The sequence below is a fragment of the Schistocerca cancellata genome, chromosome 7, assembly GCF_023864275.1.
Source record: "Schistocerca cancellata isolate TAMUIC-IGC-003103 chromosome 7, iqSchCanc2.1, whole genome shotgun sequence".
Classification (NCBI taxonomy): domain Eukaryota; kingdom Metazoa; phylum Arthropoda; class Insecta; order Orthoptera; family Acrididae; genus Schistocerca; species Schistocerca cancellata.
The window spans coordinates 342,160,622-342,174,894 of record NC_064632.1 but is presented as its reverse complement, the minus strand read 5'-3'; the positions used below and the strand labels follow the sequence as shown (position 1 = coordinate 342,174,894).

Below are 14,273 nucleotides of genomic sequence, written 5' to 3'. Positions count from 1 at the left end.
TGTGTGTGCAGGATGGATGTTGGGCCTGGGAGGACAGGAGCTGCGTCAGATGAACGATGCCACTCGCATCATATAAGCTGTACGTGGCATACAAGGAGCGAGCATGAGTTTTCTTTGATGGTGTAATGATTGTAATTGTTACGAACAACTGAAACATGTTTTGTTTAGAGACTTTTTCTTAATCTTGGTGTTATACCTGCAAGAAGCAAGACCTGTTTTTGAATTTCTGGAAATGGAAATACACTAGAATTTAACTGAAAGTATCATGAGAGTACCTACTTATTTCAAAAACAGAGGGAGAGAGCGAGAGTTTTTTCCAATCCCTCTAACCGGCATTATTTCTTCAGAGAAGAAGTTGTGGAGCTCAAGGCAGCTGCATATCCAGAGAAGAGGATTGGCTGAACATTTCAAGTAAGTCAATTGTAATAAGAGAAAAAGAAAGGGTGCAATCCAGTTTTGCACCGCTTCTCTTGTCGCCGAAAGCATTAGAACACATGAAATGGTCCTCCTGGCTGTTTGCCACAATACATTTCCAACAAACCAGAGCAGAATGGCTTACCATTTCACAGAGCAAATATTTTGATGCCATATTTAGCTGTTTTGTTGGGAATGTATTGTATGAACCTGCAACAACCTCTAAATGCTTCTAGTTTCTCATCAAGTGACAAATTTTCCAAGATTGTAACTATTCATGCTGTTTCTCACAAATGCATCCAGGAAGCTCCTAATAGCTGCTAACCTGTCTGTTTTATGTTTCATATCCCTAGTTTCTTTATCATTGAAGCTAATACATATGAGAAGCAATAAAAATCTCTTGTAATTCATGCACGATCTCAAAACAGACATTCCTGTTCTGTCATTTGATCAAACGCATTTTTGTGATTTCCGTCTTTGAGGGCAGTCAAATGTAGAATGCCTACCTGCACAAATTTCATTTAGATCTTTGAATGTAGCATTCCTAACTGTAGAATAGTTTTCTCCTTGCCTTTTTCTGTGAATGTAAAAATGCACAATTTCATCTATCATATCAATACTGATATACAGATTGGATTCCGTAGAAATGTTGGAACACGTGAGGCAATACTGACCCTACGACTCATCTTAGAAGCTAGATTAAGGAAGGGCAAACCTACATTTCTAGCATTTGTAGACTTAGAGAAAGCTTTTGACAATGTTGACTGGAATACTCTCTTTCAAATTCTAAAGGAGGCAGGGGTAAAATACAGGGAGCGAAAGGCTATTTACAATTTGTACAGAAACCAGATGGCAGTTATAAGAGTCGAGGGACATGAAAGGGAAGCAATGGTTGGGAAGGGAGTAAGACAGGGTTGTAGCCTCTCCCCGATGTTATTCAATCTGTATATTGAGCAAGCAGTAAAGGAAACAAAAGAAAAATTTGGGGTAGGTATTAAAATCCATGGAGAAGAAATAAAAACTTTGAGGTTCGCCGATGACATTGTAATTCTGTCAGAGACAGCAAAGGACTTGGAAGAGCAGTTGAACGGAATGGATGGTGTCTTGAAGGGAGGATATAAGATGAACATCAACAAAAACAAAACGAGAATAATGGAATGTAGTCGAATTAAGTCGGGTGATGTTGAGGGTATTAGATTAGGAAATGAGACACTTAAAGTAGTAAAGGAGTTTTGCTATTTGGGGAGCAAAATAACTGATGATGGTCGAAGTAGAGAGGATATAAAATGTAGACTGGCAATGGCAAGGAAAGCGTTTCTGAAGAAGAGAAATTTGTTAACATCGAGTATAGATTTAAGTGTCAGGAAGTCATTTCTGAAAGTATTTGTATGGAGTGTAGCCATGTATGGAAGTGAAACATGGACGGTAAATAGTTTGGACAAGAAGAGAATAGAAGCTTTCGAAATGTGGTGCTACAGAAGAATGCTGAAGATTAGATGGGTAGATCACATAACTAATGAGGAAGTATTGAATAGGATTAGGGAGAAGAGAAGTTTGTGGCACAACTTGACCAGAAGAAGGGATCGGTTGGTAGGACATGTTCTGAGGCATCAAGGGATCACCAATTTAGTATTGGAGGGCAGCGTGGAGGGTAAAAATCGTAGGGGGAGACCCAGAGATGAATACACTAAGCAGATTCAGAAGGATGTAGGTTGCAGTAGGTACTGGGAGATGAAGAAGCTTGCACAGGATAGAGTAGCATGGAGAGCTGCAGCAAACCAGTCTCAGGACTGAAGACCACAACAACAACATCAATACTGATAATTTTCTGGAATGATTCAAGTTCCTCTTCAATATCTTGTGCTATCACTTTATGGCCTGGAATGAGCTTAACAATATTTTTTCTGGTACATGGGATATCTTTTTATGCACATCAGTTTTCATCCATTTTGTTTGTTTGTCCCTACCAAAAAACATATTGTCTTCAGTATCAAAGGAAGTCTCTGTGTCATTGCACTTAATTTCAGAGGCACTATTATGATCACTCAGCAATATTTCTTCATCCTCTCAATCAGAAAACAAATCATCAATATCTCCACAGTCATCTTCTGCCGTACTTTAAAAGAGTCTGTTACAATTTGTGGAACTGTAGTTTATTCATCTCATAACGTACATTTCCAATCAATTTGGTTTGCACACAGGAGACATCAAAAACTTATAATACAATGACAATGGTTCTTACACTAATAAATAATAGTAGTAAAATAATTAATAACACTATAATGGTATTTCTTAATGGGTGTAACACATTGTAACCAGCTCATATTTTCAGTTCATCCTGCATGAATACATCCATTGAGTAATAAAATTTAAGTGTCAGTTCATCTTTTAAGTGGACCTAAATTCATCTGTATTAACTTCTTCCCTTTTGATTCATTATAAATTTCCATTCCCATGAATTGAGGTCCCTGGGCATACAGTTTGAGGCAGTAAGTGGGATGCTAAATTTTCTTTGCTACTGGTATCATGTGAATAAACAAAATGGTGTGTGGGTGTGTGCGTGTGTATGAGAGAGAGAGAGAGAGAGAGAGAGAGAGAGAGAGAGAGAGAGATACACATGGACAACATGGTTCATTATGATTTAGTGTACAGATATTTCAAATGATTTTTTTCTGTATTTTTAGTATCTGCACTACGTTTGTTGAGTTATTCCAAAAAGCTATATCCTACCTTATACAGATTCAAAGCAGTTTGTATATGCTACTTTTTCTGTGTCCTTGTAAGCTGCAGTTCATAATATTTGCACTGCAAATGCAAAGTTGCTCAATTTGTTTGCTACGTACTGGTACTCAACATGCTCCTGCCAGCTCAAATTTTTATCCAAATTTAAACCTAAGAATTGACTGAATCAGCTTCTTCTATATCTTGGTTGTTATGAACAATCTTACTCTGCTCACATTTTGACTGTTTGATTTTGAATTGCATCATGTGTGTTAGATATGTTTAGATTCAACCCATTTATCTGAAACCAAGTTTCTGAGGTAATTACGATACTGATCACAGATTTGAGAATTTTTTCCGATACTGATTTTTAGCTAAGACCAAGGTATCATACTATCCAGGAACAGAACTGATGGGGAGCTGATATTTAATGGCAAGTCATTAACATAGAAGAGAAATAGAACTGGACCTAGTATGGAGCCTTGTGGAAGACCTCGAAATATTTATTTTTTTTTCTAATCAGAATAATAATTTGCCGCATTTAAAACTTTGCTTTCTGTTTGATAAGTACAACTTAAGTCATTGTAGGACACTTTCCCTAATGCCCTACGTTTAATGTTTGTAAAAAAGCAATGCATAGTTTACAGAATCAAACACCTTTGTGAATGTTGCAGAAAATTCCTGCCACCTTATTGCTTTTGTCTAATGATGTACTTACTTTCTCAGCGAAATTGTTCACTGCAATTTTGGTGTTTTCCACATTTGGAAAACCAAGTTGATTGTGTAGAATAAGAGCATATTTTGCAATGAAGTTTTGGATTTGGGCAACTGCAACTTTTTCAGATATTTTAGTTATGACTGGGAGAATTAAGAATGCACAATAATTTCCCATAACATCTCTTGATCCCTTTTTGAAGAGTGGTTTGATTTTGGTTTATTTCAGTACCTGTAGGAAACAGTCCTCTTGAAACAGTGATTTATTATTTGAGGTAGTGGGTTTGCAATTTTTGTGTACTGCTTTAATAACTTTCGTAGGTATTCCATCCCAACCTGCAGAGGTTTTGTTTTTTAATGCTAGGATTGCATTTTCTACATCCTTCACAGAAACTTTTAAAAATTTTCGAAGACACTCAGGGTTTTCATTTAGGCCACAGAGATTCACTTCATTGAGATAATTGTTACATTTACACCAGACTTTACTACATTTATAAACAATTCATGAAGCATTCTGGTCTCTGTGTTGGACTTACAACTTGTTTCTTTCAAAGTTGATTTTTGAAATTTCTTAGCTACTGGTTTTGTAGGCAAGAGGAATCACGTGAAGGATTTTGTATACTTACTCGTTCTGATACAAAATATGGCATAAGAAATAATTTTAATCATTTGAATGCTGTGTACATTTGAAAGCTGCTGTATCAAGTTGTGGGACCTAAATGGCATAGTAGTACCTAGAGTATCAGAGAAAGCTAAAATTGAAGATCTCCTAGTGAAATTTCATTGCCTGCTTGAAAAGCTAAGAACAGAAAAAAGGAAAAAATATTGTAATAGCTGCTGGCTTCAGTATTAATATAATAGTTGAAGGCAATGCCGTGTCCAAACTCACTGACATAATAAAAAAACTCTGGCTTCAAAGTAAACCCATGCAACCCGCTAGAGTAAATGCACAGTCAGTGACCTGTATTGATAATATTCTAATGAATTATGTATTTGAATATGTTTACCACTCTGACTTATTCATTGAACTACCAAAAATTAACAAAGAAATTTCATGTAACAAAAGCCACATGAAAACAGAACTTAAATGAAAAAAAAATTAAGTTAATGAAACTTTTTCACTTAGAACCACATGTAACAAAACAAGTAATAACCTTAGATGGATAACTCAGGGTATAAAAATTTCTAGTGTGAGGAAGAGAAACTCCGCAATGAACTGGAATATAAAGAAAACAAATGTTTTACTGAGTACATTGGTCTTTATAATGCTATATTTAAAAAAGTTGCGAAGATCAGCCAAACAAATACCAAACAATAAGATCATTTTACAACATAAAGTAAAGCAAAAGCAGTGTGGCCCATTACCATATCAGAATTAGGTGCTAGAGTCAGTACTAATGAAATATCCAGGATTAAAGTAGATGGTAGCTTTATTGTAAACTCAGCTCTAAGTGTTTAAACAATTCTTCATAAACGTGATAAAAGTCAGATCTTGTTGTAGCAGAGTACCAGAGTAAAGTAAATCCCTTTGGACTCAACCAAGAAGCTGAGTATCTTACAGATGTTAAAAACATCACAATAAAAGATGTGGAAAATGTTATATTACCATAAAAAATTAAAGTTCTGCTGGGTGGGATGGGATATCCACTGAAGTGATTAAAACTGTGTGACAAAGTAGCACCTTTCCTAACTAAAATATTGAACCAATCTTTTGAACAGGGATGCTTTCCTGATGTTTTGAAGTATGTCAAAGTCAGACCTCCATTCAACAAAGTGTCAAGGGAAGACATGGAAAACTATTGCCCTATTTCTATTCTTCTAGCCCTATCAGAAATGTTACAGAAAGTAGCTGCAAACCAGACCAAAAATTTAATTGTAAAGAACGGTATTTTTCTAAGTAACCAATCCTTATTTCAACCAGGAACAAACATTCTGGATGCTGCGAATAACTTTATTGAAAAGACATGCAAATCATTGCATTAGAGGAGTAAAGTTGCACATATCTTCTGTAATGTCACAAAAGCATTTGATTTGGGAACCATGATTTGCTTATCTACAAATCAGACAAATATGGGATTAAGGGCAATGCTCTAAATTGACTCACATCATATTTATACAACAGAAAACAAAGGGTAACTATCATATTAGATTCAGCATATTGTTATTCTAAATGGAGTACAGTAGCACAAGGTGTGGCTCAAGGCTCCATTTTCGAGCCAGTCTTGTTTCTATTCTATGTAAATGATTCACCCACAAATATGAATTTCCCATCAGTTCTGTTTGCAGATAGTATTTCTATTTTGATTGAAGACAATGATGCAGGAAAAAATTGTGAGCTCCATAGTAAGCACACTGGATACCTTAGAAAACTAGTTCGAGTTAAATGGGTTGAAACTGAAACTACCTATATGGTTCATTTCAAAACCAAACATTCAAAACATAGGGAACTTAAAATACAACATAACAATCAGCTTAAGGAAGAAGTTGACATGATCAAATTCCTAGGAGTAAATGTGGACAAGAACTCAAGCTGGAATACACATATTGACGTCCTATCAAATAAACGACACAGTTTTGCATTTTCAATGCAAATACTAGCAAAATTTCACTACTTGAGTGCATGAAAAATTGCATATTATAATTATTTGGAACCTGTCATTAGATATGGTATAATTTCCGAAGTTCAAGTATTATATCACGAATACTGAAACAGCAAAAGAAAATTGTCAGATATATGTGTACTGCAAAGCAAAAAGAGTCTGTTTCCCATTGTTTTGGAAACTACAAATATTAACTGTCCCTTCCTTACACATTTATAAAATTATAATTTTCCTTCACAGCAGACAAAAATTATTAGAAGAGAATCATTTTAACCACACATATAACACGAGGAATAAAAATAATTTTATGTTACCCACACAGTAGTTGAAATTATATGCACATACTTTAGAGACATGTGGGTGACAATATATAACAAGTTAATGGGCAAAAACATATTTAATATGAAGCCAGACATTTTAAAAATGAGACAATAGCAGATTCTGTGGTAGAAATGCTACTATTCAATAGAAGAGTTCGTAGAGGATGAAATGCTAATTTGAGCAAGGTTAGATTTTGTTGTATGTATATATAATGAAATTGTATTGTTATTATCATGCTGTTTGCTAATATCAGCTGTTTCATGTTTGTGGTGAAATTTTACCGAAATTTTGGTGTGTCTCCTATACCCGAACCAAATGATTTACATTATGCGTGTTACAAGACTAATAAAACACAATAACACCTAACCTACATTTAATGATGGACCACACTGCCTTTGTCTTATTTTTATGGTTTAAAATTATCCTGTTTTTTTGCCAATTGTTTGTTGCCTTTGCATCTCTTTTAAGTACAATTTTAGTGTGTCTACCAGTCAAGAAATCAGTATCTTTATTATGTTCTAATTCTCTGTGCAGCTGTCTTTTCCTTACACTGGAGATTTTTATGCCTTAGGTGATCCACTTTAACTTATTTGTCAATTTATTGCTGCAGAGTATAAGCGGAAATGTTTCATTAAAGATACTGAGAAAACTATTTGGGAATTTTTCAAAGTTTCCTTCACTTGAATTACAATGATCAAAAGGACTTTCTTTTTCTTTTAACTTATTACACAATATTAGCAGGTTTTCTTTGCTGAATTTCCTTCTCATGTGGGTTTTCACACTTGAAATGTCCTGTCTGTCTGTGATAGCTCAATGAGCAATGCACCGTGATCTGAAATACCTAAATCTAGACAAAATTTACACGCACCTTCATATGTATAATTAATTAGAACATTGAATATAATAGAGGGAAACATTCCACGTGGGAAAAATATATCTGTCAAATCTACAAATGTCTGTGTATATGCGGATGGATATGTGTGTGTGTGCGAGTGTATACCTGTCCTTTTTTCCCCCTAAGGTAAGTCTTTCCGCTCCCGGGATTGGAATGACTCCTTACCCTCTCCCTTAAAACCCAAATCCTTTCGTCTTTCCCTCTCCTTCCCTCTTTCCTGATGAGGCAACCGTTGGTTGCGAAAGCTTGAATTTTGTGTGTATGTTTGTGTTTGTTTGTGTGTCTATCAACCTGCCAGCGCTTTTGTTTGGGAAGTCTCATCATCTTTCTTTTAGATATAATTAGAACATTGTCAATACAGGTTGGTGATTGGCCATTGTCTCTGGCAAATTTAAAGAAATTCAGTTTGAAACCATGTTTCTTTACCAAGTCAGTGAATCTTGAAGCATAGCTACTATCACATGTGATATCAATGTTACAGAGGTATTCTTACCATAATTTGAAACTCAGATAAGAATACTCTGTAGTTGATCTCCCAGGGATTCTATACATTGAGATTACTGGCTCTGAGCACTATGGGACTCAACTGCTGAGGTCATTAGTCCCCTAGAACTTAGAACTAGTTAAACCTAACTAACCTAAGGACATCACAAACATCCATGCCCGAGGCAGGATTCGAACCTGCGACCGTAGCGGTCTTGCGGTTCCAGACTGCAGCGCCTTTAACCGCACGGCCACTTCGGCCGGCATTGAGATTACTGTAACATTTCCTGGTAAGTCTATTATTTCTACACAACAGCTCTTAAGCACAAATTCTTCATTTACATAATTAAAGCAGTTTCTGGATTCATAATTCATATCGGTGTGCAGAAGTATACATGAGCCTCCACATGACTTCTTTCTTCTGCAAAAGCTACTTGCTAATCTGAAATTCCCCATTTTATTTAAAATTTTAATTGTGTCCTCAGTGAACCAGTGCTCATTCAAACAAACACCACTAGTATCTGCACATTCCGACAGAATCATTTCCTATTTTTCCAGTTTGGAGCTTTTGCTGTTTGAAGTATCAGTGTTCAAACCATTGATATTCTAGTACATAACATATCTACTTTGACTCTTACTTATAGGCCTTAGCACATTTCTTGCCAGATGATGGTTTGGTTTTGTCTTTCTTATTCATACACAAGTTTTTTCATCTCTATCCCTAAGTATCAGTTTCCTTTATTTTTTATAACCTGGAAAGTATCTTGAACATCTCAGGGAATATTTTTGGGCCTAACCTGGTTAGATGTAGATCATCATAGCCAAGAGACTTTGCATTTAGAAACTTATTTGGATAAATGAAAACGACTTCTAGTTTATTGCACTGTGCTTTAATATTGCCATTCATTCTCTGCACATAGCTGTCAATTACCAATCTCCAGTACACAATGCAACTGATTATTATCCTGCAAGTCATGTAGAGGCTTACAAAATGGTACCTTCCACATGGAAATTAAACTTCCCAAAAACACAAAGGCAATTATTGAGGTCAAAACATGACATCACTGATGTCATGTTTACAGTGTCACTGTTTTTACTCAAATGAACAATATTTCAGTTTATGAAGTGTGCTATATAAATACTTAATGTATGAAGTGTATTGTTGTATCTTAAAGAACTATGCATAGAAATCTTTTTTTTTAACTGTATACTTAGAAGATGACTTGCCCAATGTCTTATGCTTAAGGTGCTTTGTAGACAATATGACCAATAAAATACAATCTACAAAGAAAAACAGTGTCCTATTACCAATCTCTCCTTTAATTTATCACAATATTTGTGCTCAAATAAGTATATTCCAGTTAACATTGACACGTAAATAACTTTATAAGTTTTCCTCTAAGATGAGGAGCAGTGGCTTTCAGTAGCTGCTTTTTTACTATATACCTAATATATTGGTTTAAACAATGGACACTCTAGGATGGAATATCATCAATATTAAGGAAGGCATAGATTTTTAACCACTATAAAGACGACACGTTGAGTTGCAAACAGCCACGATAAAGACTGTTACGCATTGGAGCTTTTGACCAAAGCCTTCTTCAGAAAGAAACACACACACACACATACACACACACACACACACACACACACACACACACACCAGTTGCTCATGTGTGTTTACTTGTGTGAATGGGTTTTCCTTTGTGATGAAGGCTATGCCAAAAGCTCGAATGTGTACAGTCTTGTTGAGTTCTGTGCCAGCAGCACTATCAGTTATACTTTCGGAACCATTCACACTCTTCAGGATTTTCAATAAGCTGACAGCTCTGGTTCACAGGCCTCTCACCCCGGTATTACTGGCATCTAGCTGTTCTGCTTGTCATAATGGTGGGTTTCTTGAACGGAGTCTATTTCATCGTAAACTTGGTATGACTTCCTGTATGGGTAATTCCAGGTTCTCCTGTAACTTGTGGAATTTCTTAAGCGAGGCCTCACTTCTGCGGATTGCAGGTGGATAGATATTGCTCAGCAGAGGAGGCCAATACATTGGTGCTGGTCAGGTTGCCCCAGTTATTAACCACATAGTGTGGTTCAAGTGAATGTTGCTCAAGTTGGTGTGGCAGCTTTTTAGCGACATTGGGCCACAATACTCAGCTGCTGAGAAGACCAGCGCAATGGATGATGTGCGCAAAGTGTCTGCTGAAAAGACCAATGTCATTTCACACAGTTTTTGAATAGTATTGTTATGAGTTTTTATCTTGGCAGCAGTATTTTCAAGATGTTTTCTATATGTAAGGGTGCAGCAAGGGTGACGCTGAGGTACTTAGGGTATTTGTTATGGTAAAGGCTGTTTCCATTAAGTTCCACTCTGAGCTCCGCATTAACTTGTTTGTTTGTCAGGTGGAATGCATACTTCAGTTTTATTTGTACTCGGTTTAAGTTGCCACTTTCTAAAGTAGGCGCTCATAACTGCTAGATCTGTAAATATTGTCTCCCCTCATCCAAGACCCACAATTCTACAACCAAGAGCAATATCGTCTGCGAAGCAGAATTTTGTTGACCTGGTATTGGGGATATCATAGATATATATGTTGAATAATAAGGAGGCTAAGATTGAGCACTTTGGTAGACCATTGCTTAATTTCCTCTTCTTGCTCACATTTTCTCCAAAGTAAACAAGGAAATATCTATTGTCTATCATGGTGTTGATGAGAGTTGCAGTTTTTCGGCATCAGATTGTTTTTAGTAATTTGTATATCATCTCATCTATCCAGGCTGTGTCTTATGCCGCAGTTAGGTCTACGAATGCAGCAGATGTCTTCACGTTTTCTTGGAAAGCAATCTCTATGAAAGCTGTTAGGGCCACTACCTCGCCTCAGCAACTTCTCTGTGGCCTGAAGCCCGCTTTCTGAGCTATGTTCCTGAATGAAGCCGCTAATTCTACTATAGATGAGCCACTCAGTTTATAAGCATAGATCAAAAGGGAAATTGGTCTGAAACTTTGAGAGTTGTCAGCTGGTTTCAAAACTGCCACTATTTTTGGTCTCTTTAGCTCACTGTGCAGTGATCCACTGTCTAGGATGTTGAGGAAGAAGTGGACTAGCCATTTTTTCCACCATTATCCATGTTTATATTATCCAGACCCGGTGCTTTACCATGTATAGTTTGTTTCAAGCCCTCACTCAATTCAGTCGGTGTAAAAGGTGAAGAGAAATTGGACTCATTTGGACATTGAACTTTTAGAGACGTGAGTTCTTGTTTTATATTGGAAGTATATTGTTTCTTATGGGATGATCTAGAAGTTTCAACCATATTGTTAGCGATTTGGTAACCTGAAATACCAGATTTCTGCCGGGGTCTATTGGAGGCTCCGCCAAGCTTTCTACTTGAGTGTCTGAAGTTTACATTTTCCACTATCTCACACCATCATACTATTCTAGCAGCACCTACACTTTGGAGGAGTTCGTTTGCAATATCACTGTTGCCAGTTTCGCTATACTGATCATAAAGTTGTTCGCGATGTTCATTCCAGCCTGGTACATATTCCTTTCTGTACCCATGAGGGATAAACATTTTAGCAGCAGTAAGAACAGCCCTGACGAATTGAGGGTAGTTTTTAAGTTCTGGTGGAATAAAACATATATTTATCTAGGTGGTCAGTAAAATTCCGCCAACCAACCCTGTGGAATTTTCATCTGGGTCACGATACAGATCTAGCTATTGGGACAGAGAGCCCCGTATCGAGGATTACTGGCCTGAGCTGGCTGTGTGGGGAAATTAGGCATGACTTCTCTGGATACAGGCACTGGGTGCTCCCTGCAGTCCCGGCACACAAAGCATAGATTCGGGTTGTAATCTCTTCATCAAGCGGCCGATCTGAAAATTCCCAAATCCTTGGCATCATAAACCAGGTATAGATTTTCATTTTCACCCTAGTCATTGAGTGCAATACCACACTCATTGTCATGTGCGCAGTTCCAGAGACTGTTGTGACTATTAAAATCTCTAGTAAATCGATCAGTGGGCAGTAATTGGCAGAACATCCAGTGGCCACAGCACATTTGGTAGCTTGTAAATATTATTTATAATGTTCTCCTCCACTTGTGTAGAGACATAATGGATCTCATTTTCTGTATTTGTCGAAATGAGATGAGCATGCTCGATATTGCTCCTTACATAGGTGGCAACACCATACACACTGTGATATGTAGCACCCATAAGATCGTAGCCGTGGATACCTCTTTTACGCAGGTCTTCCATAGTTCGAGCATGTGTTCCCTGGTTTGGAACTACACCAATGTCATTATCTACAAGGAGTTTAGATTGGTACTCACTTTTAGCATGGCTAATACCTTCTAAGTACACTCAGATTGATAATCCAAGACTTTTAATCAGCTGGTCCTGAAATGGTCCATTTTTTTAAAGCTTTTTGATTTTTATTTGTCTTCATGTTTGTAGTCAGGAAATCCAATCTCTGGTCTGAATGCCTACTCATTCTAGCTCATTTAGTGTTACCCGTGGGGCATGTGTAGTATTCCACTACAGACGTGAGCTAGTTTACAACCCTATAAAGTATACTAATAACAAATTGTAAGTAATGCTAATCTTCTCATAGTGATAATTATAGGAAATACTTCTAAATTACTTTATATGTGTTAATGTGTGTTAGGAGAGAGATATTTAGGACAAAGTGACTACTCCGCCTATTATACTATTCAACTACTTCTTTATTTAATATGAATATAATAGAGGGAAACATTCCACGTGGGAAAAATATATCTAAAAAGAAAGATGATGAGACTTACCAAACAAAAGCACTGGCAGGTCGATAGACACACAAACAAACACAAACATACACACAAAATTATAGCTTTCGCAACCAACCGTTGCTTCGTCAGGAAAGAGGGAAGGAGAGGGAAAGACGAAAGGATTCCAATCCCGGGAGCGGAAAGACTTCTGTATATGTCTGCTTGTGTCTGTATATGCGCGGATGGATATGTGCGTGTGTGCGCGAGCGCACACCTGTCCTTCCTCCCCCCAAGGGAGTCGTTCCAGTCCTGGGAGCGGAGGGACTTACCTTGGGGGGAGGAAGGACGGGTGTGCGCTCGCGCACACACGCACATATCCATCCGCACATATACAGACACAAGCAGACATATACAGAAGTCTTTCCGCTCCCGGGATTGGAATGACTCCTTACCCTCTCCCTTAAAAACCACATCCTTTCGTCTTTCCCTCTCCATCTTTATTTAATATGTCATACAAAGCATTTATGTAACTTCACACTGACCAACAGCTGTCTGTATATTGATAAAAGTCAAGATCTTGTTAATATAAAAATGTTATACGAGTTTACATCTCTGAGTCCAAAAATTCCAATAAATTGTAAGTGTGGCTATTGAGATATTCTTGTACTTTATTTTTGAATATCTGGGGATTTTCAGTTTCCTGCCTGTTGTTTGATAGTACCTGTTATACACTTTTGCAAGTAAGAACAAGTTTAGTAAAGATTTTAAATTATCCTTAAAGTTTGTTGAAAGTCACTAAGTGCAGCCATTCTCAAATATTTGATGAATAAAATCCATGACTTCGTGTGCCATCAGTTACGCTGCCTCGTGACATACACACAGTTTCTACATGTAATACTTGTCTCACTGTGTTAAGCTTTTAATGTATGATTATACCTCTCAATGTGTAGCTTATGAAAACATTTTAAATTTCTTCAGTAATAACATGAAACATTAAAATCAAATTTTTGTTGTTCTAGAAGCTGTTGGGTACACCACCTGCAACTGGTATCATGTATATACTTGACACTGAACCCTAGATATGGATGTGTAGTCTATGAGGACAGCAGCCATCCATTCCATAACAAGAAGTCCTTTCCATACAGCCTAGCTACCTGCTCCCGTCACATCTGCAGTGGCGAGCAGTCTCTCTCAAAAAATACTGATGGTCTCACTGAGGCCTTTACTGACCATAATCACCTCCCAACCTTGTACAAAAACATATCTCCCGTGTCTTATCTTTCCAGTCACCCACCACCTCCTAAAGTCCCATCATCCAGCCACAGAGGAGCATTCCCCTTGTGGCTCAGTACCACCTAGGACTGGAGCATCTGA

General features: G+C 37.2%; 1 protein-coding gene across 1 annotated transcript in view; it reads left to right on the top strand.

Moving 5' to 3' along the window:
- Nucleotides 1-160, top strand: part of LOC126092521 (lipase 1-like) — a 228,809-nt gene extending 228,649 nt beyond the window's left edge. The window contains exon 8 of the mRNA XM_049908148.1: nt 12-160. Coding sequence (XP_049764105.1) covers nt 12-53 — 42 coding nt within the window. The 3' untranslated portion in view covers nt 54-160. The remainder of the gene's footprint in view (nt 1-11) is intronic.
- The last annotated feature ends 14,113 nt before the right edge of the window (nt 161-14,273 follow it).